Source organism: Sminthopsis crassicaudata, chromosome 4 (assembly GCF_048593235.1).
Source record: "Sminthopsis crassicaudata isolate SCR6 chromosome 4, ASM4859323v1, whole genome shotgun sequence".
NCBI classification, from domain to species: domain Eukaryota; kingdom Metazoa; phylum Chordata; class Mammalia; order Dasyuromorphia; family Dasyuridae; genus Sminthopsis; species Sminthopsis crassicaudata.
Window position 1 is genome coordinate 318,812,716 of NC_133620.1, and position 24,928 is coordinate 318,837,643.

Sequence of the window (24,928 nt, forward strand, 5' to 3'; positions counted from 1 at the left end):
AAGGAGGCCAAGGTTGGGGAAGTCAGAGCTGCTGGAGGCCGGTTGGGTCTGCATCCGCGCCCCCCCCCCCCAGTTTTTAGCTGCCAAGCTGGCCGCCCCCTTAGAGGATGAGGAAGGTCAGCACTGCCCCAATGCCACGTAAGAGGTGAGTCGGTCGGAAGGCCTGGCAGTAACTGACCCACAAGCCCCACCATTTCCTCATCTTTTCTCCTTTTAACTAGGTCTAGATGAATAGAGGTACAAATGCTTTGGGTCACATTTCCTAGTGGATCAGTAAACGACGACGGAGGAGAGTTTGCGGATCGTGCCCCTCCTTTGCTTGATGGGACGTGGGTGGAGGACAAGGCTCCCCTAGGATGGAGCATTATTTTTTAAAATATCTTGCATTATCAAAGACTGGACAAAAGGGAAACCATGAGAAGAGAACGGAGAAGAGGCTTCAGCAGCACAGAGGAACGAGGCAATTAGACCATCCCAGGAGGCCTAGGGTAACTAAAGCTTTCCTGGCTTGGAGAGGAGGGTGGCAGTGGCCAGAGCCCCCGAAAACTGCTTAACAGCTTGGCAGTTAGGCTTGGCATGGGGTGCTTGCCCCTTCTGCAGGGAAGCTGCTCTCCTATTCACTTCTGACCCCCCATTTTGTCTAGAGCAACAGGGGCCATCCAGGGCAAAGGGATCAAATTCCCAGAATAATCTGGCTCGCCTGTAGCCACCCCCCCCCCACCTCCACCAGCTCCCAGCTGAGTCCTCCCACCCACTTTTGACAAGACCAAGTAGCTTTTTGTTTGTTGGAGCTGGGGCACAAGGGGCAAACCACTTGCCGTCTCCTCTCACCCCACTGGTGCCATCCGTGGTGGGTAAGGGCAGAGTTAATATCAGAGCAATTCAGGGTGGGCTAGAGAAGGTTTTCTTAAACTTTGTCCATGAGACCCTTTTTAACCCAATAAATTTTTACATGACTCCAGGCATATAGGTATATAAAATAGCTATACAAATCAAACATTTGCTGATAATTAATCATAGTTGTGTGACCCCACCATTCAGCTGTGAGGCCCCCCCCCCCCCCCCCCGCCCCCGTGGAGTTTCGAGCAGAGATTAAGAAGCTGGGAACCCTGCTCCAGATCTGTATCCGAGGTCCCACGCTTCATTCCCGGGAGTCAGTTTGGTCCTGCTGTCTCTCGTCCTCAGAGTTTTCCTCTCATTAAAACCAGACCATTTCAAGTCTGTCTTCAGACAGTCACTGTTTCAGAGGCCATGAAGAGGATCTGTTGGGATCCTGACCAGGAACACGAGGGAAACCTTCAAGGATTGGGATGGTCCAACCCGAGGGAAGCACAGCTGAGAAGAGACCTCCCGACTGCCCTACGGAAATGAGATGTCCCAGGAGAGGAGGTCCGGCTGGGAAGCGATGTAGTCCTCCCCAAAGGCATACCTGAGGAGCTGCCTAACAAAGGGGGCACTCAGGACCCGGCCTCTTCTCCCAAGCCCCATCTCCATGGGGAGACACACCTTCTGTCCCGATTTTACCTGCAGCCATTAAAAACCTCAGTCAGGCTCAGCTTCTTTCCATACCCTCCCTCCTCCTCTCCCTCTAAGACCACTGGCACTTTCGGAGACAGCCCGGGGAGAGGGGGAGACCCAGAGGTTGGCCTGGTCTCTGGGCCTGCGAAGGCCCCGGCTTCAGAAAGTCCTGAGGGTCCTTTCCAGGAACAGAGTCAACTGGCATGGAGTTTCAAGCTATGACATGCTCGAATCACACCAGGAACACACAGTTATCACAGAAAAACAATCCAGTCTCCACCTGCCTTGGTTGGTAAGGCTGCCATTGCCCAGACACACACACACACACACACACACACACACACACACACACACACACACACACACACCCCACACCTGTTTACCTGCTCACACACGCACAAGCCGGGACATGTGGGCCACCCACAGACACACACACTCCCCCATTCCCATACTTCCCCACAATGCTCTTGCATAACATGAGCACATACATACACACATTTGTCATCCACCTGCTCTTCTCCCTACTTTCATCTCCCAAGGCTGTGTCCCCAGTACAGGGGGTGGTCTATTGGCCCCAAAGGAGAACACATTCTCTTGGCTTAAAGGCTTTTTTTTCTTAGCTTAAATTCTTTTTAAATAAAGAAAAAAAAAAGTCATTGCACCAGCATTCTAAGCCTCAAACAAATTATTAAAAAAAAAAGGACAAACCAAAAATAAGCTCCCTTTCCCCTCCCACCCCCACCCCTTACCCCTTCAATAAACTCTTTACATCTCTTTGGCAACAATAACTTAAAATTATCACGGTCCCATTCTCTCTGCATTAGCCATTACAAAAATATTCCCGCAGAGCCCCATTTGCCATTTGCTCCCTCCCCCACCTATTGCTTGGCCCTGGATGGGGGAAAATAGGGACCCCAACACTGAACATGAGAGTGGACAGCTGGGTGGGGGGAATCCCCTCCTTGCGCTCCTTGGCAGATCAAGGCAGTTACATGAAGGGAATTCACTACTGCACACCCCGTAGAAAGGCCTTCCCAAACTCTCACCCGCCCAGCCCTTGCTCCCCACAAGCAACCTCCGGAACAGGGCCTGTGCAAAGGGGCAGGAAACCCCCAAAGTTCCACAGTCCGACTGATGAATGAGGCTTCCCACGGCTTCAAAGCACCAAGGCCCTAGGGCGAGGAAACTTTGTTTTCTGCAGGGAAAGACCCATAGCCAGACAGCAACAGCTGCTTGGGAAATATTGCCCAGACTTTTGCTCGGGAAGGATTTAAGGGACAAAAACAAAACAATGGAATAGAGAGAGAGAGCACTAGGGAAGGGATGGATGGGGGGAGGGGTCCCTCTCCTTGTGCCATCTAGGTGAGTTGTAGAGGCGAGCAAGGTGGAACCGAGTTCCAGCAGGAAGTGAAGTGGGCTGTTACCGAATGACACTAGGGAGGGGACTCAGAAATCCAATGTATGTACAGCAGGGGCAGAGAGGAAGGCCCTGGAAGGGGCTCCTGCCCCCCACTACAGCTCTAGGAAGCAGGGGAGCACGAGGCACTGGGGCAGCAGCAAGGGGGGAAGCCCCGAGAGGTCACAGACCATAGGGAGGAGCAAGCAATACTGGGGTCATAGTCAGCCCCTTCGACAAGGGGGTAAGAAGGGGAGCAGGGTTCTGCGAGTCTACCCTTTAACGCTATCATTTATATATGTATATTTGTACACAAACCCGCATGCCTTCAGCACGTATGTCCACATGGACCATCGCCCGTGGCTGCACCTGTACCGGACAAAGGGGCAGAAGGCAGGGGGTGGGGGTGATGTCTCTGTGAGCTAGCAGCAAACCAAATGCCTCTGATAAAATCTGTCTAAAAAAATAGAGCTGAGTTCTTGACAACCCCCACCCCCCCATCTCCTCCGCGGCTTCGTCTTGGGGCTGGGAGGGCCGTCTCTTCTTGCCCTGGTCCACAGGGCCGTGCCGGGCACTCTAGGCTCCGAAGTGCCTTCCAGGCCCAGGCTATTCTCTGTCCCCGTCTTCACTGCTTCCTGAAACAGGAGGAAGAGGATGGTTATTCTGGTCTGCCTCCCCTCCCTCACGGCAGATATCCTGCTTCCCTAACCGGAGGGTGGGCTCTGCGACCTCTCCGGTGACTGCCGATTCTCATCCCGCCCCCCTCACATACACACACACATTCTCCAGCGACTCAGGCTTTCTTGCTGTTCCTGGCACAAAACGCGCCATCTCCCGACACTTCTTTCTCCCACACCTCAGTGCTGCTTCCTGGCTTCCTGCAAGTCCCCCCCAAAAGCCCGGCTCCTCCAGGAGCCTTTCTCAGCTCCTCTCCATCCCGGTGCCCCTCCAGCTTATTTCCCATTCAGGCTCCGTGTCGTTTGTTTGTACGTGTTGTTTCTGTGAGTTGTGGGAGCTCTCACAGGCCTTCCTCTGTGCCCCCGTGCTCTGGGCTGTGCTCAGCATATAGTAGGCTCTTGTATCAGTGTATTGACCGACTGTGTGATGGGCTTGTTGCCCGAGGCTGTGTTAGGGAGTGTTCTACACACGCTCCCCCATCTGGCTGGAGACCCCTACTGCGGAGACTCTGAACCCGCCGGCGCACAGCTATGTCATCTTGGCACGACGCTACTGCATTTATCTAGGCCCTGAGAGTCAGCCCTGTCCCCGGCTCCACATCCACCGTTCTCCCCGTGTGCAAAGCTTAGTCCTGGATGGCCAAGGTGACGTGGCCCTGGTGAGGGCCGGTCACACAGCCCGGAGGACCGCCCTGGGCCAGCTCCGTGTCCTGGCTCCAGTCCCAGGAGAGAGCCTGCTCCCCTCAGAGATGACCGTGGGCTTCCTGCAGGGAGGGGCCTGGCCGCAGCACAAAGGGGCGGCGTCTCTGGGCCCGGCGTGTCTGGGCCCGGCGTCTCTGGGCCCGGAGCTGTGCGGTCCCAGCGTTTAGGACAGGGCCTCCAGAGCTGCCACACGGCGGTGCTTGACAAATGCTTGTGGACTGCTAACTCTCCTCCCAAAGGAGCTTCGAGCTGCTTCTCCATCTCTGGGTCTTTTCCCGGGCCGGCTTCTTTGGGTCGGAAGCCAGTCAGAAGCGCACTTGGGACTGTGATGTTATCCGAAGGACTTGTAAGGGACCCCGGAGGCACTCTAGTTCAAAGTCCTCTCTGTGTTATTCATGTCCCCTCGCTCAGCTTGCTTCCGTCCAACAAGGGGGAGCTCTCCTCGCCAGAGACTCCGAGCCGGGGTCTGCCTCTGGCTTCCCCTTCTCCCCCCGCCCCAGCGCCCTGTGGCTCAGGCAACGAGACCGCTTCAGTTTCCTTCTTCTGGGCCAGAGAGGCTCCGCCAGGACTTCAAGGCCACTCGTCCTCCTGGGGGCAGGTCTCTCTAGATAGATCCTTGTAATCCTTGTAAATGTGTAATCCCAGACCGGGCCGAGCAGGGAGTCACGGAGGCTGGCTTGGAACCAGGACGGCTTGTTCAGGTCCCACATCTGACCCTTATGATCTGGCCGAGATTCTCAGTTTCCTCCTCAGTAAGATCAGAAGACTGACACTGGCGTTATAACCTCGGGACAGAACGGGGATAGACTCAGGCTAGTGACTGAGGCCAATTTTGGGGGATGTGGTCAAAGGGGGAATCTGGTTTGCTTGACCATGAATTTTTGTTGCAATGGTTTTGTTTTTCTTCCCTTTTTTAACTGCAAATGTGGGGAAATTGGAAGGAGAGAAGGTGGATTTTCAGTAACTGAAAAAAAGTTTTATGAGTATGTAATGGGGCGGTTTGTTGGTGTAGTGGAGAAGAGGGCCAGCCCTGGAGTCAGGAGGAGCTGAGTTCAAATCTGGTCTCAGACACTTACTAGCTGTGTGACTCTGGGCAAGTCACTTAACCTCAGAAAAAAAACAAAAAAAGAAAAAGAAATTCAGACTCACTCACACGGAAATTCAGTGTGATCCTGGGCAAGTCACTTATCTCCGATTGCCTCAGGAAAAAATGAGGATAACATGATGCAATGGAAAGTAGAGAGCCCAAGTTCAGATCCCAGTTCTTCCATTCACCACCTGGGTGTCCTGGGGTAAACCCTTAATTTCTCTGTACCTCCTCATGAGCTGACTCTAAGGTCGGCTCTACGCTGACCCTCCCAAGCCCCCCTGGGGACCTGTGCTGGGTAGAAAGCCTTCCCCATTTTCTTCTCTGCTCCCTCTCACTCCCAACCCTGGCCCCTCACCTCCTACAGACTCGATGTCCGAGTCAGAGACGTGTGTAATGGAGAATCGGGAGACTGGGCTGGGAGACACAGTGAAGCGGGAAAACTGGACGGGCAGCACCTGCTTCGGGGGGGTGGCCAGGCTGGGCAGCATGGAGTCCGGCACTCCGGGCCCCGGAGAAGACGCAAAAGATTTCTTGGCTGGCATTAGCGGGAAATCGTCATCCCACTCAAAGCCACCACCTGCAAAGAAGGTCCCGTCACTCGTCTGTTTCCCGCCCAATGCCCAGACCTCCCGACGGTACTGCCAGCAGGGCTAGGGGTTGGGGGGAGTGAGGGGGCCTGCTGTGGAGGATGCCCAGGACCCCATCCTGCCTTCCCCTACCCCGTGATGCCCTGAGGAGCTGTTGGGACCCCAAACTCTCTGACGGATTCCCGCAGCTCCTCAGAAAAGAGGCACAATTTTAAAAAGCTACATTTAGAAGCAAGAGGCAGCTGGAATTGGGGCTGTAGGATGGGTGCCGCCATGGGAGGGGCAGCCGTGGCCTGAAGGACCACAAAAAAAAAAGGATTACTGGGGAAGAGTTCGGGGAAGAGTGGGTAGGGTCACCTGGCCTGCTAAAGGAGGGCCCTTAAAAAAGAGGAGAAAGATGGAAAAAACGGACCAAGCTCACGCTCCCACTTCCGGCCCAGCCCACCAGGCTCACTCTCTTCAGAGACCGTCCTGTCGGAGAAATTGTCTGCTGCACCGAGTTGGTCCGACGGGCTCAGAGAAGTGGGGCTGCTCGGCAGGAAGGAGGAAGCCGCTTCCTTCGTCTCGGGGAAGTGCTGCTCCCCGAGCTCTCTAGTGGGGCTTTCCTGCGTGTCCACAGAGGGAAGGGAAAGAACACAAGGAGCCCGAGTGTGAGAGGCCCGCCTTGGGCCAAACTTCCCCCGGAGGAGTTCCTCCTCCCGAGGGCCGGCGGGGAGGGAGAAGCCAATCTTACCCAGAAACCTCGAGGGGGACGGCGAGAGGCCAATCCCGTCCCACTGTCCAGCCCATGATCTGGACTTCCGGCTTTGGGCCGAGGGGGTGTAAGCTTTAGCTCCTCCTCACCCAGAGGCGTCCCAGACAAAGCCAGCTGGACTCCCTCCTCTGCCCCGCTCTACACAGACCCATGTCTCCACAGCAAGGGCGCCGGGGCCGCCCTGGGCTTACCTGGTCGAAGAGGTAGACGGTAACGTCATCAAAGAAGGAGACGGCCTTTTTCTTGCGGTCCAGGTCCTCGCAGAAGGACTGGGACATGAGGCTGGGCATCTTGAGGAGGCTGCGGAGGTTGCGGGCGCTGTGGCTCTCGGCCACCACGATGGGCACGGCGGCTGGCTCCTCCTCGCTCTCCTCGCTCTGCTCCTGGATGTTGTAGCAGCACAGCTCTTCGTCGGACTCGTCGCTGTCGTCCGAGTCGTCGTCCTCCTCCTCCTCGGCCGGCCGGCTCTCCTTGGCTGCCGGGAGGTCCGACAGGTCCAGGCGCAGAGGGGTCGGCCGTGGGCCCGGCTTCTCCCCCTGCTGGATCTCACAGGCCGTGGCTTCCTTCCCCTTTTGCACCTCTGCCCCAGGAACCAGGTCCCAAGTGCCCTGGTCCACCAAGGCGGGGGACAGGCCTGGGGCCTCCTGTAGTTCATGGCAGCCTTCCGCGGCCCCACCGCCCTCCGAGCTTGGCAGGACGGGAGTCAGGAAGAACGATTTGGATGGAGCGAGAGCAGGGGTGGGGAGCGGGGCAGGGGCAGGGGCAGGGGCCAGCCCTTCTCCCAGGGCCTCGGGGCTCTCCTGGTCTCCTCCTCCAGTGGCCTGAGGAGGGGGTTCCCCAGCAGGGGCAGGGGCAGGCTGAGCGCCCGCTTCCTCCGGGGTTGGAGTGTCCCCATTGTGGGGCTGGGGGCCCAGCGGGCTGGACTCTGCGTCTCCGGGTTCGCTGTCCTCCTCTTCCTCCTCCCTCCCCCGGGTGGGCCGCTCCGTCTCTGCGTCATAGTCAGAGAAGTAGGCCGAGTCTCGGTAGGGGTTTTTCTCATTCAGACCGTGCAGCTCAGCACTGATGGAGGAAGAAAGCCTCATCTCCAAGGCGGGGCTCTCGTCCTCCTTTCCCAGGGGCCCAAGGTCCTCCGGGTCTCGGGGGTCATGGGGTTCTCTGAGAACAAACTCGGGGGACTCGTAGTTCTCCGTGTCATAGCCGCTGTCGAGCGCCCGGGGCTGCCCGGTGGCGGGGTAGGACACGGTCGGGCTGTAGATCTCCCCGCCGTCGCTGGCCGTGGACGGGATGTCCAGCGACTCCAGGGAATCCGGCGTTCCCACCTGCTTCTGGAGGGAGCGGAAGGCGGGGGTTGTGTCAAGCTTCTCAATAAGGCAGTCGTTGGAAAAGTCCGTGAAGACCCCGGAGGTGGCCTCCGTCGTGTCCTCGTCCTCACTACCCGGCCCTTCTAGCTCAGGGAAGCTCCCGCTGCTGTCCAGCGTCTGGTCTGGCTCATTGCTGTGACTCTGGCTACAGTCCCACGGCACGGGGGATTCGGACTTAGGAACAGGGGCCAGACTGCCCGCCGCCCGGGAGAGGAGCGGGGCTCCCCCTTGGGGAGGGGAGGACAGGGAGGGCCCGGCTGGGGAACTGCAAGGGGCCGTGGCTTCCTCCGGAGCTTTCTGGTCGGCCCCAGGGTCTACAGCCCTCCTGTCTGCGGCGTCCACGTCTATCACCTGGGAGGGAGAGGCGGGGACCGAAGCCGGGCCCTCTTCCACCTGGCAGTGTGGAGCAAAGCTAGGTGGGCTCCCCGGCCCCTGCCCGGGGAAAGCTACCTCCGACCCCTGACCCTCAGGAAGGGGCGGGGCCGGCACGCCGTCTGGGGCAGGGGGCGCACACGGGTCAGCTTCCGTGCCTGGGTGCTCCCCTGATCCCAAGTAGGAGTCTACAAAGCGAGTGGCCCAGGAATCAGGGGGGCAGCCGCTATTGATGTTGTTATTGGCAGACACGTTTGAGGTCCAGTGTCTCTGCTGGGCCGCCACGCTTGCCTCCTCGGCGCCCTCCTGCCGGGAGCTGCCACAGGGCAGACCCTCGGGCTCGGCCAGCTCTATGGTGACTGACTCAGGAGGACTGCCCCGAGCCTCCTGCTTCGTCGCCTCCCCCGCCGCTGCTTCCTGGGCCCCCCCCGGTGACTCCTGGGGTGCGGTATTCCCCGAGGGGGACACCCCCAGTGGGTCCTCAAAAAAAGCCTGGCCAAAGCCCCGAAGGCCCCAGTCTTTGCCGGCGCCCTCCCTGCAATCCCCCAACAGACTGTCTTCGGTCCGCGAGTCCCCTGCGGGGGAAGGCTGACGGCAGAGCGAGTCTTTGCTACGGCTCATGTGGGAGTAGTAGTCAGGGTGGTCCCAGGGCCCCTCCCCGCCGGGTCCTTGCCCCAGGAGGGGCTCCATAGTCAGGGACACAGTGGGGCTGCTGTCCGAGTCGTAAGTCCCCGCCACGGGCCCTTCTTTGTCACACCAGGGGGTGGCCGCCTCGGGGGACGCCTGTTGGCCCTCGGGGCTGGAGGAGCACATGGTGAAGTCCAGGTCACAGTCAGCGGGTTCTTCGATGCGGATGTAGTACTCGCTGCTCACGGAAGGGCTGTGGGCACTGAGGATGGGCACCACGCCTGGCGGGGGGCACTCGTAGCAGGACGGCGACACCCCCAGGCTCAGGTGGCTGGCGGAGGAGCTGGCTGGATAGTAGAGGTCCTGGTAGTGGGCAGCGTGGCGGGGGCTGAGGGTGCCCGCGGGAGTCTGGAAGGCCTCGGCCCGGTTGGGTTCCCACTTGTACTCAAAGTTGAGCCCGTGGCTGGTCTCCATCACGGTCAAGATATCATCGCCGTCCGAATGGAAGCCGTCCCCGGAGAACTGCTCCAGGAGCGGGAAGCTGGAGGACAGCTCAGCCACACTGCCCAAGTGGCTGGCTCCGCCGGTCCCGCTGGGCTTCAGGGACTTCCACCGCTTCTCAAAGTCCTCCTCGGCCTCCGTGGTGCCCTTGGCACACAGGTAGGACAGCAGCAGGTGCACCTCCTCTGCGGTGGGCCGCTGCTCCGGCTGCAGCCAGCAGAACTGCATCACCTCATACCTGTCGACCCAAGGGAAGAAACGGGGTGCTTAGGTCCGTTCCTGGCCTCCCCGCCTCCTCACTCCCACGCAGGGGGAAGGGACCCCAGCCGCGATGACCTGGTGCCCTCGGCCCTCCTGTGCTCTCTCCTCAAACTCTGCTGGGGCCCATCCTCCTGGATCCCTGAACTACGCCGCCCTCGCCTAGCTCTCGGCACCGGACCCTCCACGCGGGACCCTCCGGACAAAGAAACACGGAGAGCCGGAGGGCACCTAAAAAGGAGTCTGCACAGAGAGCTCGGAGAGAGCGGAGCTAGAGCTGGAGGCGACCTCACCCTGCGTGTTACAAACACGGAAACAGAGACCTCCACCAGCTGCTGCCTCTGACTGACAGCCCAGCACGCCCCTGTTCCCCTAGAGGGTCTGCTCCTGGGAAAGCCGGGAGTCGGGGCCCCCCGGCCCAGGCCCCAGAGGCCCCTCTCGGAGGCGTCCCTGGGGAGCGGCCCAGGAGGAAAGGGAAGCTCTGCGAGTCTCCTCACCAGCGGTCTGAGAGCGACAGCTTCAGCTGGGGCTTGGGTAACTTGAGCTGCTGCTCCTTGATAGCGTAGGTAAGCACCTGGCGGTCAGAGTAGTGGTGGTAGGGCTGGGCCCCCAGCTCAAACAGCTCCCAGATGGTCACGCCCAGAGACCTGCAAGGGGGAAAAGGGGGAAATGGAAGCAGGAAAATAACAAAGGGAGGGAGAAAAATTTGGAACACAAAGTTTTGCAAAAATGAATGCTGAAAACTACCTTTACATGTATTTGGAAAAATAAAATGCTATTGGAAAAAAAAAGCCCCTCAGGACTCAGGCCAGAAAAACAGAAAAGCAATTAGCAAGCTCCCCATCACAGCTCTGCCTCTGCCTTTTACTGCAAAGCCTAAATGATTTCTTTGACTGAACTAAGAAAAATTCTTCCCTGATTAGGCCTGTGGAAGAAAACAAAGTTTGAAAAAAAAAATAGCCAGCATTTAGCTAGTGCTTTAAAAGGGCTGCAAAGCACCTTACAAATGCTATCTCAGTTGGTCCTTAGCCCTGGGAGGGGGGTGATTACTATCCCTGTTTTAAACATGAAGAAGTGAGGCGGACACCACATCATCACCACTAACATTTCTATCGCGCTTATGTTCCAGGCCCTGTGCTAAGTGCGTTACGCTGGGGCCTGCCAACGGCCTCAGAGGGCAGGTATTATTTTTCTCCCCATTTTACGGTGACTTGCCCAGCATCGCACAGAAAGTAAGGATCTGAGATGGTTCTAGAGCTCAGATCTTCCTGACACAACCCCCCCTCTACCTGGGGCACCATTTCAGAGAACCCAACCTGGGCAACCATTTCAAAGCCATAGATTGTTCCAATGGGAAGGGAAGGACACCCAGGACTCGGCAGTCTGCCTCTAAGATGAACCCCTCCTCACCTAAGTCCCATGGGAACCTGGTGGCCCTGGAGAAGTGCCTTGTCTTGGGTCAGGCAACCCCTGGGGAGCAGAGCAAAGGTTTCTGGATCTTTGATCTCTGCAGAGATCTACAGGTTCTTTCTTTCTTTTTAATTTTTCAATAGTATTTTATTTTCCAAGTACATGTAAAGAGAGTTTTCAACATTCATTTTTGTGAGACTTTGTGTTCCAAATTTTTCTCTCTACATCTCTTACCTCCCCCTTCCCCACACAGCAAGTAATCTGATATAGGTTAAATATAGTCAGTCCTTTTAAACATATTTCCATATGTGTCGTGTTGTGCAAGAAAAATCAAACCAAAAGGGAAAAAACCAGGAAAATACTGTGCTTCGATCCATATTCAGTCTCCCATAGTTCTCTCTCTAGATGTGGATGGCATTTTCCATCTAAAGGGTTCTTTCTTATGTGATGTCCAAGTCTCCTTTCTTCTTACAGAGAGTTCCTACATGACTCCTCATTCTATACCATGGAGCAAAACAGAACATGCCTGGTGCCTCTTTCCCAAAATAGCTCTTCAATTATACAGTTCAATATTTATTAAATACCTATTTTGTACAGGGCATTTTGCTTAGCACTGGGGACACAAGGTAAAAAATAATAGTCTTTTAAAAATAAGATCTTCAGGGATCTTATGCTAACAGGGAAGACACAAGACATCCACACTGGATAAAAAGTAAAATATGATGGCTAAGTAGCACAGTGGATAGAGTGCTGGCCTTAGACATTTATTCTTTGACCTTGGGCAAATCACTTAACCCTGTTTGCCTCAGCTTCCTCATCTGTAAAATGAACTGAAGCACCCCATAACCTTGCCAAGAAAACCCCAAAACAGGATCATGAAGAGACACACACAACTGAATCACCAAAAATAGCACACAGTCAATAGAGACATCCTTAATTTGAGGGAGGGATTACTTTTAGCTGGAATGTTTATTAAGTTAATAAATTTGTTTATTGTTAAGCATTAATGCTGATCAATAAATTGTTTATTGATTGATTGTCAAGGATCCTGAACTACACTGGAGGCTTGATGAGCAGAGAGTCACAGAATATGAGAATTGTTGTGATGATAGGACAACAGGACTTGGCAAATTCTAAATGTGAGGGAGGGGCTAGGAAAGATATGATAATGATTTGGAATACAGGAGTTACTTTTTTTTTAGGGGGTGAAGCTTCTATTTTTGGATATGTTGAGTTTGAAGTTCTGGCCATCTAGGTGGTACAATGGATAGAAAACATGTTCAAATCTCGGGGTCACAGCTGTATGATCCTAATTAATATCTATCTGCCTCAGTTTCCCCAATTGCAACATGGGGAGAATAACAGCATTCCACGGTTGTTGTGAGGACAAAATAACACTTGTAAAGAGTTGTGTAAGTCTCAAAGTGCTATATAAATACTAGCTATCAAAATGAAGTTGATGATGAAGATGAAGATGATGATGGCTACGTATGTCCACATGGATTTGTCTAGATGTGGCTATCATAGGGGCATGAACACACACATCTGTGTTCTCTACTCTACACTATTTTCCAAGGGAGCTTTTGATTCTTGGCAGGAAAGAAAGCAAGAACTTGGTATCTAAGGGTGGCCACTTCAGACAGAAAAGGGGATTTCTCAAAGATTGTTAGTGTAGGAGAAATGCTTCTTTAGGCTCAAGCTGAATAGTTGATTGTTATCCCTTACTGGGAATGAGTATTATAAGCGATATATAGAATGAGTATTACAAACGAGATATATATATATATATTTATGTGTGTGTGTGTGTGTGTGTGTGTGTGTGTGTGTGTGTATCACTCCCTTTTTACCAAATACAGGCTCCCAATATGACAAATATAAAAATATGTTTAAAATAATTGCACATATTTAACTTATATCAGATTGCTTGCTGTCTTGAGGGGAAAGTAACAAAGGGAGGGAGAAAAATTTGGAACACAAAGTTTTGCAAAAATGAATGCTGAAAACTATCTTTACATGTATTTGGAAAAATAAAATGCTATTGGGAAAAAAAAACCTTCCATAAATCACCCTGAAAAAATCTCACACGAACAAGCAAATGTAGGTTCCCAAAAAACACACGTAGCAAATAAACTCATCTAAATAGATAACAAAACAGATTTAGATGATATAGTTTCTTGATTCTTCACTATCCTGGTCTTCCCTCCTCTGGGTACACTTTAGAGGTTGTCAATATTCCTCTCAAAATATGGTGTCCTGATCTGAATACACTACTAAAACTAATTGTGGGTAGAGTTATGAATTAATCCAATCATTCTAAAAAGAAATTTGAAATGAACAACAGTTTTCATTTATATCATGCTTACTATGTGCCAGGCACTGGATTAAGTACTTTGCAATGATTACCTCATTTGATCCTCATACCTGGGAGGTTAGTGCTATAATTATCTCCATTTTACAGAGGAGGAAACTGAGGGAAACGGATACACCATCTAGTCAGTATCTGAGACTGGATTTAAACTCACATATAGTGAGACTAATACTTCTAGTGATCTAAGATTCTATTAACATTTCCTAAATTTGCATTACTTTTTAAAAAAGCAACAGTGTAATATGATTGTCTCACATCAAGTTTGTGTCTAACAAATCTAGTCTAGAACTTCTTGCACATGACCTTGATGGTACTCACATCTCCATCCTGTACTTGTGCAAATGGATTTTTTAACTTAAACATTTACTTTATACTTTTCTCTGATAAATTTCATTTTGTTGGCTTAAGTCGGCATTTCAGCCTAATTAAGATAATATTGGTGATGATGATAATTTTGAATCCTGCTGGCTTCCCTTCTTTGTGACATCTCTACATTTGATGAGCATTTTTTCAATATTTTTATTAATAATTATTAACGTAATTTCTTCACTAATAATTAGAGAAACTCTGAGCAGAATAGAGCTAAACACAGAGCCTTGTGACATTTCACTAATGAGCGCCTTCTAGGTTGACATGTATTCGAAAACAGCAATTCTCAGAGGAATGGTCTGGGGAACCACTGAGTGTGTCCAAGATGCTTTCAGAGGATCCATGAAGTCCAAACTATTTTCATAAAAATACCAAAATGTTTTCATTCCTAATTTAATTCAAGACTGTTTTCACAAAAATACTAAGATGGAATGAAAAGGAATGAAAAATTCCTAATTCAAAATTCTTTTAATAAAAATTCTAAGATGTTTTTATTTCTCATTCAAAATTATTTCCATAAAACACTGACATTTTCATTTCTATTTGAATTCAATTATTCTTATAAAATACTAAGATTTTCATTTTGAATATGGTAAATATTAACTTATGTAATCCACATAATCAAAAGATCTCAGGGGAAGTACTCAATAGCATTTAAGAGAATAAAAGAGTCCCAAGACCAAAAAGTAGGGGAACCACTCATCTAAAACAGCGGCACATTTACCCAGCAGTTTATGCCTACGCTCATCACCTCCTGCCTCCATTATTGCAATAGCCTCAAACCTCTCCCCACTGAGCCCTCCCCCCCCACGGCTACAAAAGTAATTTTTCTCGGGGGCAGACTCCCATATTCAGTCCTCTCCAGTGTCTTCCTATTGCCTGGAGGATAAAATATAAAGCCTTATGTTTCACATCCCCCCCTCATATTAGTCATGTTCTGGAAACAAACAAACAGAAGAATCACGTCTGACTCCAAACTACCTTTCCAGATTCAATGGACATTCCCCCCCGTGGTATTCTTTGTCCCCAGTCCCATGGCCCGTCTCCCGGCCTCCTGACAAGTCCCTCCCCACTTCTGCCTCTTTTTTAAGCTGCCACTCAAGAGCCATTTTCTGCACGAAGCCCACCCCCACCCTGTCACGGTTAATATCCTCTTTATTTATTCACTTTATGTATATTTTGTATACATTTATATAGTGTGCTCTGAGCAAGCAGGGATTGAGTAAATATGCGTTTGCTGGATTGACGGGCGATCTCATTGTGGGGGTACAGTACTCATTCTGCCCTTATTTCCTCAGCTATTCTACCAGGGAGACTTGGCGCAACTGTTAGCTCACGTACAGCAACGACGCCGTGTCTGTGTGTGGTGTTCACCTTTCCTGCCCTACCCAAAAGCAGGCTAGGAGTTCTGCCAGGCCTGGAACATCTTCACTGGCTCAGAGTGCTCACCATATTCGCTTCTAATGTTCTTGAAAGATGTCCAGCAAGTAGCCTGGAAGAGTTCACGGGGCCCTGTCTTTGGATTAAGTGCAAAGGCCTAGCTTGTCTGTGTGAGTATGCGGGCCGTGTGGGCAGACTGGCCTGCGCAGGCCGCTCATGCAGACAAGATACACAAGCGTGGAAGAGAGTGCCCGGGCTAGCCTGGAGCTAGGGGGAAGTAATGAGGCTAGCTCCAGCTCTCCTTCCCCCCCCCAGTGCAGGAAGGTGTGTGAGTGGATTTTGAGGGCCAACCCCGCTCTTTTTTCTTCCCTGAATCTGAATGAAAAGGGGGCCGTTTGGCTGGAAAGGACTGTGACACCCACTGGTGTGGCCTGGGCTCGAGGTGTCTGAGAGACAAGGCCACAGCCGGGCCCCAGGGCTCTGGGCTGCCCCCCTGTGCCCCCTCCCTCTGCCGCCCTCACCAGACATTGCTGGCCTTGGTCTGGTCCACGACGAGGAGGTTGCTGTGCACCTCGTCAATGAGCTCGGGGGCGATCCAGCGCAGCGGCACCCACAGCTGGTCGGCAGTCACGAAGTAGTCATCCTGCCAAGCATGCACGGTCAGCACGAGGAGAGAATGTCAACCTCCGATGCCAGCAGTGGGGCCCCTCCCCTCCCAGCCCGGTGGCCCCCGGCCCCCTCAGGGCAGGGCGTGAGGAGGGGCGGGAGGCTCCCCTGGATCTCCCAAACCCACATGGACTTACTTTGTACTTGCAGTGAGAGAGGCCGTAGTCCCCAATTTTCACAGTCAGGTCCGCTGTAAGTAAGCAGTTCCTCAAGGCGAGGTCGCTAGATAAGGGAAATTTGGGGACAAAGAGTGACGTCAATCCAGGGGTCAGGAAAGGAGGATTCAAATCTGGGCTGCAGACCCAGACTGCCCGACCGCCCTCGGGTCACCAGCGAGGAAGACAGGGCTCTAGTGGTTGTTTGGACTGAGCCCGGGGAACTGCAGCCCGGCAAGTTGGAGCTTTTCCCAGGCCGTGCTCACAGGCAACATGGGTACAGTGGTCGGAGTGCTAAATTCGGAGTCGGGAAGACCTGAATTCAAATCCTGCCTCAGACATTTACTAGCTGTGTGATCCTGGGCAAGCTCCTCACAAGCCTCAGTATTCTCATCTGTAGCATGGAGATAGAACCACTTTCTGCAAGGAATTGTTGCCAGGTTCAGATGAAATAACCTATGTAAAGCACTTAAACCTTAAAGTATAATATAAATGCTAATTGAAATGCTATTTTTTTTTACTATCATCATTATTATTGTTATCATTTTCATTCAGAACAACCAATGGAGAAAGTAGAACTAAGGAGAGGAGAGAACAGGGTATTTTTGATTCTCATTTAGACTTTTAAATGCAAAAATACAACCAACGTTAACTGTCCCATGGCTGATCACCAGTGGGCCTTTTAGCTCCGGCCGCCCTTGTTCCCATCCCAGCCCGCTCTGTGGTTAAGCAATGAAGAGGCCCGCCATGCAGGATGGACTTTCTCCTTGGCTGGTGCAGGAGCCCCAGTCACAGCAATGGGACCCACCTTCTCCCTTGTGCTCGTCACAAACCTCTCTGCCTTCCTCCCTGTCTCCAACATCATCTCAAATTTGCTGAGTAGTCAGCAATATAAAGAGACAAGACAGCTGGGGGGAGGATGAGGAGAGAGAGAAAGTAGTAAAGATGAGCAGCCCTCCCCCCCAAAGAAGAATAATTCCAGCATTTTCTTTTTGAAGAGCACAAATTTCATTTATATCTCTGTCCTCCCCCCAAGTTCCTTGGAAGAAGAGAGATAATTCTCTCCATTTTGTAGATGGGAAAAATGAGGTCTGAGGAGGTTAAAGGTCCCCTAGTAAAGTCAAGGGCAGAACTGGGAACTTTGGATTTTAGGGCTCTTTCCAGCAGACTTACCCTACCCACAGAAAGAAGTGAGAAAGGGAAGCAATCCCCTAGGGAACAAAAGCAGGGACCTTGCTCAGGAGCAGCCCAAGCAGTAGGGTTTTGTTTGTTTGTTTGCTGGTTTTTGTTTTTTTCAGGGTTCCCTGAAAATGTATACAAGATGATTCCACAGCAGAAAATGGAAACTAATATTTGGGGGGGGGGAGAAGAAGGAGCAAAGAGGATGAGGAGAAAGAGAAAGAGAATGAAGAAAAGGAAGAGGAAGAAGGGGAGGAGGAGGAGGAAGAAGAATGAGAGGAGGAAAAGGAAAAGAAGGAGGAGAAGAAAGAGAAGGAAAAGAAGAAAAAGAGCAAATGGCAAATGAGATGTTCAGCATCCACTGATTCCCATTATTCAGGTTTTGTATATTGCTCAGATGTACTTAGTCTCTGACTGTCTTTTGGCCATGGCACTGTTCATTTATTTGGGCAAAATAGAAAGGAGAGAAGGAAAGGATGGAAAGAAGGAAGGAACTGGGGAGGGAGGGAAGGAAGGAATGAGGAGAGGAAGAGAAAAAAGGAGGGAGAGAAGAAGGAAGAATAAAGGAAGGAAGCAGGGAGGGAGGGAGGGAGGAAGGAAGGAAGAAAGGAAAAAAAGGGAGGGAGGGAGGGAGGGAGGAGGGAGGGAGCAAGGGGGAGGGAAGGAGGGAGGGAGGGAGGGAGGAAAGAAGGAAGGAAGGAAGGAGAAGGAAGGAGAAGGAAGGAAGGAAGGAAGGAAGGAGGAAGGAAGGAAGGAAGGAAGGAAGGAAGAAAGGAAGGAAGGAAGAGAAGGAAGGAAGGAAGGAAGGAGAGGAGGAAGAAGGAAGGAAGGAAAGGAAGGAAGGAAGGAAGAGGAAGGGAAGGAAGGAAGGAAGGAAGGAAGGAAGGGGGAGGAAGGAAGGAAGGAAGGAAGGAAGGAAGGAAGGAAGGAAGGAAGGAAGGAAGGAAGGAAGGAAGGAAGGAAGGAAGGAAGGAAGGAAGGAAGGAAGGAAGGAAGGAAGGAAGGAGGAAGGAAGGAAGGAAGGAAGGAAGGAAGGAAGGAAGGAAGGAAGGAAGGAAGGAAGGAAGGAAGGAAGGAAGGAAGGAAGGAAGGAAGGAAGGAAGGAAGGAAGGAAGGAAGGAAGGAAGGAAGGAAGGAAGGAAGGAAGGAAGGAAAGGAAGGAAGGAAGGAAGGAAGGAAAGGAAGGAAGAAAGGAAGGAAGGAAGGAAGGAAGGAAGGAAGGAAGGAAGGAAGGAAGGAAGGAAGGAAGGAAGGAAGGAAGGAAGGAAGGAAGGAAAGGAAGGAAGGAAAGGAAGGAAGGAAGGAAGGAAGGAAGGAAGGAAGGAAGGAAAGGAAGGAAGGAAGGAAGGAAGGAAAGGAAGGAAAGGAAGGAAGGAAGGAAGGAAGGAAGGAAGGAAGGAAGGAAGGAAGGAAGGAAGGAAGGAAGGAAGGAAGGAAGGAAGAATTTAAAACTTGTTCAGCTTACTCTCCTACAAGAAGAATCAAGGGGAGAGGAGACTAAGATTACTGTTCAGGATAGGTGGGCTCCACTTGGCCAAAACCAATTTATGTGCAAAGGAATGTCTGGTGGTCTGAGTCTGAGGCTCCAAGCTTTTCATTGACAAATCTAGAGCACTCAGAAGAGACTGTGGCTCAAATCAAGGGTCCGGGGCTGGTAGCCTGGTGGGGAAGAGTAGAGGGGTGCGGAGCTGGTTCCCTGACTGGGACGTTCCAAGCACGCTACCGGGCTCCAGGCAGCGTGTCCTGGGTGTGGGGGCAGGATCCAAGGGCGGGATTCCTCTTCCTGCTCCCAGGACAGGCCTCGGGGAGGGGGCAGTGCAGGGTCAGGAAGAAGCCAGCAGCCACCCTCTTCAACAAAATCACTGATGCTGGAGTCTCTGTGTGCCGCTCACTCAGCATCAGGATATTGTTGGGGAGGAAAGCCAAGGTGAGCAGTGGTGGTGGGGGAGAGGCTGCCCCCATGGCCGCTCGTGCATCCTGGAAGAATCAGAATCAGAGAATCCTCGAGCCGGCAGGGCAGGCTGGGAGGAAAGGGTGTGGATCGTAGGGGAGAGCCCTGGATTTGGAGTCAGAAGACCCAGATTCAAATTCAGGCTCGGTTACTTGACACTTGTATGGTTCTAGGCAGTTCACTACTCATCTCCATCCATTTCCTCCTCTATAGGGTGAGGAGGATACTCTGTTAGATACCCTTCGGTTCTAACTGCTGGCCTTAGGGCCTTCAAAGGATGCTTAGCCTGTAAGACCCCTGCTAACCCAGTGTAGCTCCATGGGACTCGGGCCTGTTCTTAGAGTCCTCAAGAGTGTAGATCCGCACAGCTCCTCCCTGGGGCCAAGGGGAATCGGGGGAGATCAGGAGAGACTTTGGCTGTCAGCACTTTCCTTCCTATATCTAAGGCAAATCCCTCATTCTGCTTTGACAGCAGCGGCTCCCTCAGTAAGCAGAAGGCATGGGCAAACCAACGCAGAGGAAGGGGAATGAAGCCCGAGCTTGGCTAAGAACCCTAGACCCAGGCCACCAAGTACAACCTAGGGAGGTTCAGAGCAAATTCTCCCCAGATCCACAAGGCAGGGAAGAGAAGAAGAGCATGTTGGAAAGGAATGGAAGGCAGAGAAAGGCAGGCAGGGGGGAGAAGAATGGCAGAGGGGAATTCCCAGCTCCCTGATTTCTTTTCCAGTTAGATGATGGAGATTCAAATCTCCCCCTGCTCCCCAGTTTAGGGGAGGAAAGGAGGCAGATTCAGGTAGTCACTCTCTCAGAATACAATGCTGATGGCCCTGCCTCCCCACCTCCTGCCATCCTTAGCTGCTCAATGGGAGCCATCTACCTACCAGTCTCCTCTTACCTGTGCACATAGTTGTTCTTGTGTAGGTGTAGGACTCCACAGGCCAACTCACAAGCCATACGCTGCAGAGTCAGGGGATCCGGGACCATGGACTCGGCCACCCGGCAGCTGCGCAGATAGCCCTTGAGGTCTCCCTGCCAAAGAGTGACCCCCGAATTATATTCCCAGGTCCCTGGAGTTGGCATGTGGGGATAGGGAGAGCCGAGGCCGGCATGGGTATCCACAAGCTGCCCCTGGGCATAACATCAGAATCTTGTTACCATATCCTACAAAACACTAAGCCTACTAAGGGCTGACAGGGTAATGGAAAGTGTCCTTTCTGGTTCCTCTAAGACAGACAAAGTCTGGATCCTGGGACAGCTTAAGTGTGACATCCAAGCATCTTAATGGGAAGCAATTAGGAGTAAATATAATTTCCAAAGAAGAAAAGCCTCAGAACAAAACCTTCAATGATATAAATGGGGTAGAGGACTAAGCCTGAACTAAGAGTAACAAGAGGGGCCTGGAAGTGGGGGAAAACAACAACAACAACCAAAAAAACACAATTCCTTGGGTTGGAGGAAGGATCTTGACTTGGAAAGGAAGTCAAGCTGACTGGATACTAGCAAAAAAACACAAACAAACAAACAAACAAACAAAACGGACAGCCATGTGACATAGTGGTTAGAGTCCTGGCCCTGGAAAAAGGAAGACCTGAATTCAAAATTCTACCTCAAACACTGGCCACATGATCTTGCACAGGTCACTTAACCCTGCTTGACCTCAGTTTCCTTATTTGTAAAAAAAGAAGAATAACACCTACTTCACAGAATAGTTGTGAGGTTCAAATGAGGCATTTGTAAAGCTCTATATAAATGCTTGGGATAATGATCGTTATTATTATTATTATTATTATATATACCCTGTGGGGCATAAGACTAAACTAAAAAGAAAATGAGCTGAGAGTTTGGTTTGAGACATCTCAGAATAAGAAAAGATCACAGTAGGACAGTTCCAAGTTCGGATGAATCCACTGGTTTCTGAATCTATTATGCTCTGTGTTCTTGTGACATGACCTGAGACATACAAGATTAGAGAACCATAACATCCCTGCACTGGAAGTGACTCAAGGCCTTAGGCCTGTTCTGAAGGTTATAGGACCCAGAGACCTAGAGCTGGGAAAGGCTTCCAAGACTACCTACCTAGTTCAGTCTTCTAATTTTGCAGATGAAGAAACTGAGGGCAGGGAAGTTAAGCGGCTGTGCCAAGGTTGCCCAAGTAATAACTGCAGAATTTTGATCTAATTCTTCTGACTTCAGGATTCTGGGAGTGTACTGAGTGTCAGCAGCGTTTGGGGAATGAATGAGTAAATGCTGATGGTGACTACTTTAAAGACAATGCTCATTTTGATAATGGTATTTGTGGAAATTAGATAGATCCAGTGTATTTGTTAAAAGTTTTTAAAAATCAGTTTCTGTGAATGGCTTAGCTATTTTCAGGAATACAACAACCCAAAACAATTAATTCCAAGGGACTTATGATGAAAAACGCTATCCACCTCCAGAGAACGAACTAATGGACTCTGATTTCAGATTCAAGCATATGAACATACAATACATACATACATACACACATAAAATAAATATGTAAAATAAAGTAAATATATGTGTGTGCACATATGTATGTATAGAATATATATTTTCTAAACTGTTTTCTTTTGTTACAGCTAGGTGGCGCAATAGACTCATCTTGAATTCAAATCCAGTTTACTAGTTAGTAGCGATGTGACTGAACAAATCACTTAACCTTGCTTGTCTCAGTTTCCTTGTCTGTAAAATGAGCTGGAGAAGCAAATGGCAAATTACTACAGTTATTCTTTGACAATAAAATTCCAAATGGGGTCACAGACATGATTGAAGTGACTGAACAACAGCAAAAACAATATGGAAATATGTTTTGCATGACTGCACATGTATAATCTATATCTAATTGCTTGCTGTCTCTAGGGGAGGGAATGGGAGAGAGAGAATTTGGAACTCAAAAATTTTTTAAAACTAAAGTTAAAAAATCATTTTTACATATAAGTTAAATCGATTCTCTAGGCTTTTCTAAACATACCATCATATCATCTACAAATAGCAATTGCTTTATTTCCTCACTGCTTATTCTAATTCCTTCAATTCTGCTTTCTTTTCTTATTTCTATAGATAATATTTCTTGAATAATAGTGGTGATAATAAGCAACCTTGTTTCATCCCTGACCTTACTAGGAAGGCATCTAGCTTATCTCCATTAGAGATACTATTTGCTGATGAGTTTTACAGAGATACTACTTATGCTTTTAAGGAAAGCTTCATTTTATTCCTATGCTTTCCAGTGTTTTTTAAATAGGAATGGATGTTGTTTTTGCATGTAATTTGAAAATAAAATGTAAAATTTCATATTTAAAAAACCAGTTTCTTTAGTTTATAGTCACATAGGTCATCTACAAATAATAGTTATTAATAATCATGGTAATAATAAAGTGCTACAGCCACTTTACTGATGCACCACGCTAGACTGAGGAAGTGTGTGGTGTAGCAGAAATATTTTACTCTTAGGATGAGAAGAAGTAGAAACCCTCTCTAGCTACATGCAGAAAAGGGTTAGGCCTTTATCCAACTCCTAAACCTAAATGTACCACATTTTACATATGATTTTACTGACTTACTAAGAGTTTTGTTTTTTTTTTAATCTAGTAAGGTGTGTTTTTTTAAAAATTATAGTGGGAGGGAACAAACAGTATCTCTAAAAACTGGGGTTCTACCTGTCCTCTCTCTCATCACTGCCACTATCCTTGGTCCAGGTTTTTATCAATTTATTCTTAGACTATCATAATGATTTTCCACCTCTAATCTCTGCTTCTGCCTCTTATCTCTTGAGCATTTTAGTTCCTTCTGAACACTGTTCTGCTTATTTTCTAAAACACCTCTTTCATATAAATGCAGAATTCTGCTCACAATTCCTGTTTAAACAATTCCTGTCTAACAATCAAGGCTTTTCATAACTTGGCACCTTCTTTTTTCTCTAAGCTTATTTCTTCTCTAATTCATGCTTTGCACTTTGGTGCATGTGATGTACCAATTATATCATGTACATTTTGGCCCATTTCATTACCCTCTTTCTGGAATACTTTCCCCCTTCTTTCTCTTGGTATTATAGTTCAAGAGCTTGTTATTTGGTCATTTCCAATCCTAATTCCTAGTAACCTCATTTGTTTTGGGGGGTTTTTTTTTGCCTTTTTTTTTTGTTTGTTTTTTGGCAAAGATACTGGAATGGTTTGCCATTGCTTTCTCTGAGTTATTTTATGGATGAGGAAACTGAGGCAAACAAGGTTAAGTGACCTGCCCAGGATCAAGCAGCTAATATATAGCTGAAGCCAGATTCGTAACTGAGGAGACACTTCCTGACTTGAGGCTTTATCCACTATGACACCTAGATGTTTAGTTCAAGAGCTATATGATAATATATGATAATAATAATAATAGCTAATGCTTTAAGGTTTGCAAAGCATTTTCAAATTATCTTATTTGATCATCCCAACAACCTTTGAGTGCAAGTGCTTTTATACCCTCCAGTTTACAGATGAGGAAATTGAGACAGACAGGTTAAGTGATAAAGATCACCTAGTAGAAAGTAGGCTAGATCTGTGCTCAGTCTTTCTGGCTCTGGACTGCTCCATCTACTTTGACTCAACTGACTGGATTAAGTCTTTTTCCATGGATACTTTACAAAGTGGATAATATGCATGCAGATCCAACCCTGTGTTGAAGCTAAACTATAAGAGTTTATTGTGTATTATTTATTTATTGAATCTGTTATTAAAAACTCAGAAATATAAATTTAATCAGGGGACAGGACTAGCTTGACAATTTTAGTTTTTATATTACTGGAATAAATAATTCGGGTGAATTAAGTTGATAAGTCATTCATAAAATAGTAAATATTTGCTTCTGATTCATAAAGCTAAGACATTACAAAATAACGGGAAGGGGGGAAAAGTCCACATGGCTGAATCACTAAAACATGGCTTTATGAGCGCTTTAAGAAGGATCGTGTCCCTCCATCTTCCTCCTCCAAAAACACAAATGTTTTGCCAGAGGGCCAAGTAAATTCTCTAGCCATAATAGACAAACTCCCAAGAACTTGTGGGCGAGCTCTACCTCTCAGTGTATGGCCAGATCAATTCTGGCTGGGGTTGATGGGAACAGACTGTGACTGCTAACACCCCTGGTCTGCCAGTGGGTCTGCTTCTACTGATCATGAATCTAAGACACTCAGAGAGTGTCAGGTTAAGTGTGGGCTTCTCTCAGGGCTAAAATCACTTTGGCTGGTCTTATAGATGCAAATTAATGTGAACAGAATTCTCTGGATCTTTTAGAGGTATGTAAGTGGAATGTCCTCTCCAAGAAAGTTCCAGTTTGAACTGTTCCCCCAACTGAAGCTATAGGATATATCCAAACATCAAATTCATATGTATCCAAACATCAACCTTATCAATCTTATCTGGTGGCTCCTGGTCCTGTTACAAAACCAAAAGCCTCAGAGGTCTTACCCCATGAAAAAGAGGCACCTAGAACAGGGCTTCTTAACCAAAGTCTGTGAACTGGTCTTTTTGATAACAGCATCTGAACAGAATTGGTTTCTTATGTAATGCTGTTTAATTTTATGCTTTAAAAAGTGACTGTTCTGTG

General features: G+C 49.6%; 1 protein-coding gene across 10 annotated transcripts in view; it reads right to left on the minus strand.

Moving 5' to 3' along the window:
- Positions 1-2,188: 2,188 nt before the first annotated feature.
- Positions 2,189-24,928, minus strand: part of AATK (apoptosis associated tyrosine kinase) — a 201,465-nt gene continuing 178,725 nt past the window's right edge. For 7 of the 10 annotated variants that reach the window (XM_074260369.1, XM_074260374.1, XM_074260375.1 and 4 more), the window contains 8 exons: positions 20,217-20,350; positions 16,174-16,258; positions 15,892-16,013; positions 10,341-10,490; positions 6,916-9,823; positions 6,383-6,575; positions 5,739-5,960; positions 2,189-3,549 (listed from right to left, as the gene is read on the minus strand). In XM_074260369.1, the coding sequence (XP_074116470.1) occupies positions 3,521-3,549; positions 5,739-5,960; positions 6,383-6,575; positions 6,916-9,823; positions 10,341-10,490; positions 15,892-16,013; positions 16,174-16,258; positions 20,217-20,350 (3,843 nt within the window). In that variant the 3' untranslated portion in view covers positions 2,189-3,520. The remainder of the gene's footprint in view (positions 3,550-5,738; positions 5,961-6,382; positions 6,576-6,915; positions 9,824-10,340; positions 10,491-15,891; positions 16,014-16,173; positions 16,259-20,216; positions 20,351-24,928) is intronic. The other 3 variants (XM_074260379.1, XM_074260373.1, XM_074260372.1) reach the window with 2 other exon arrangements.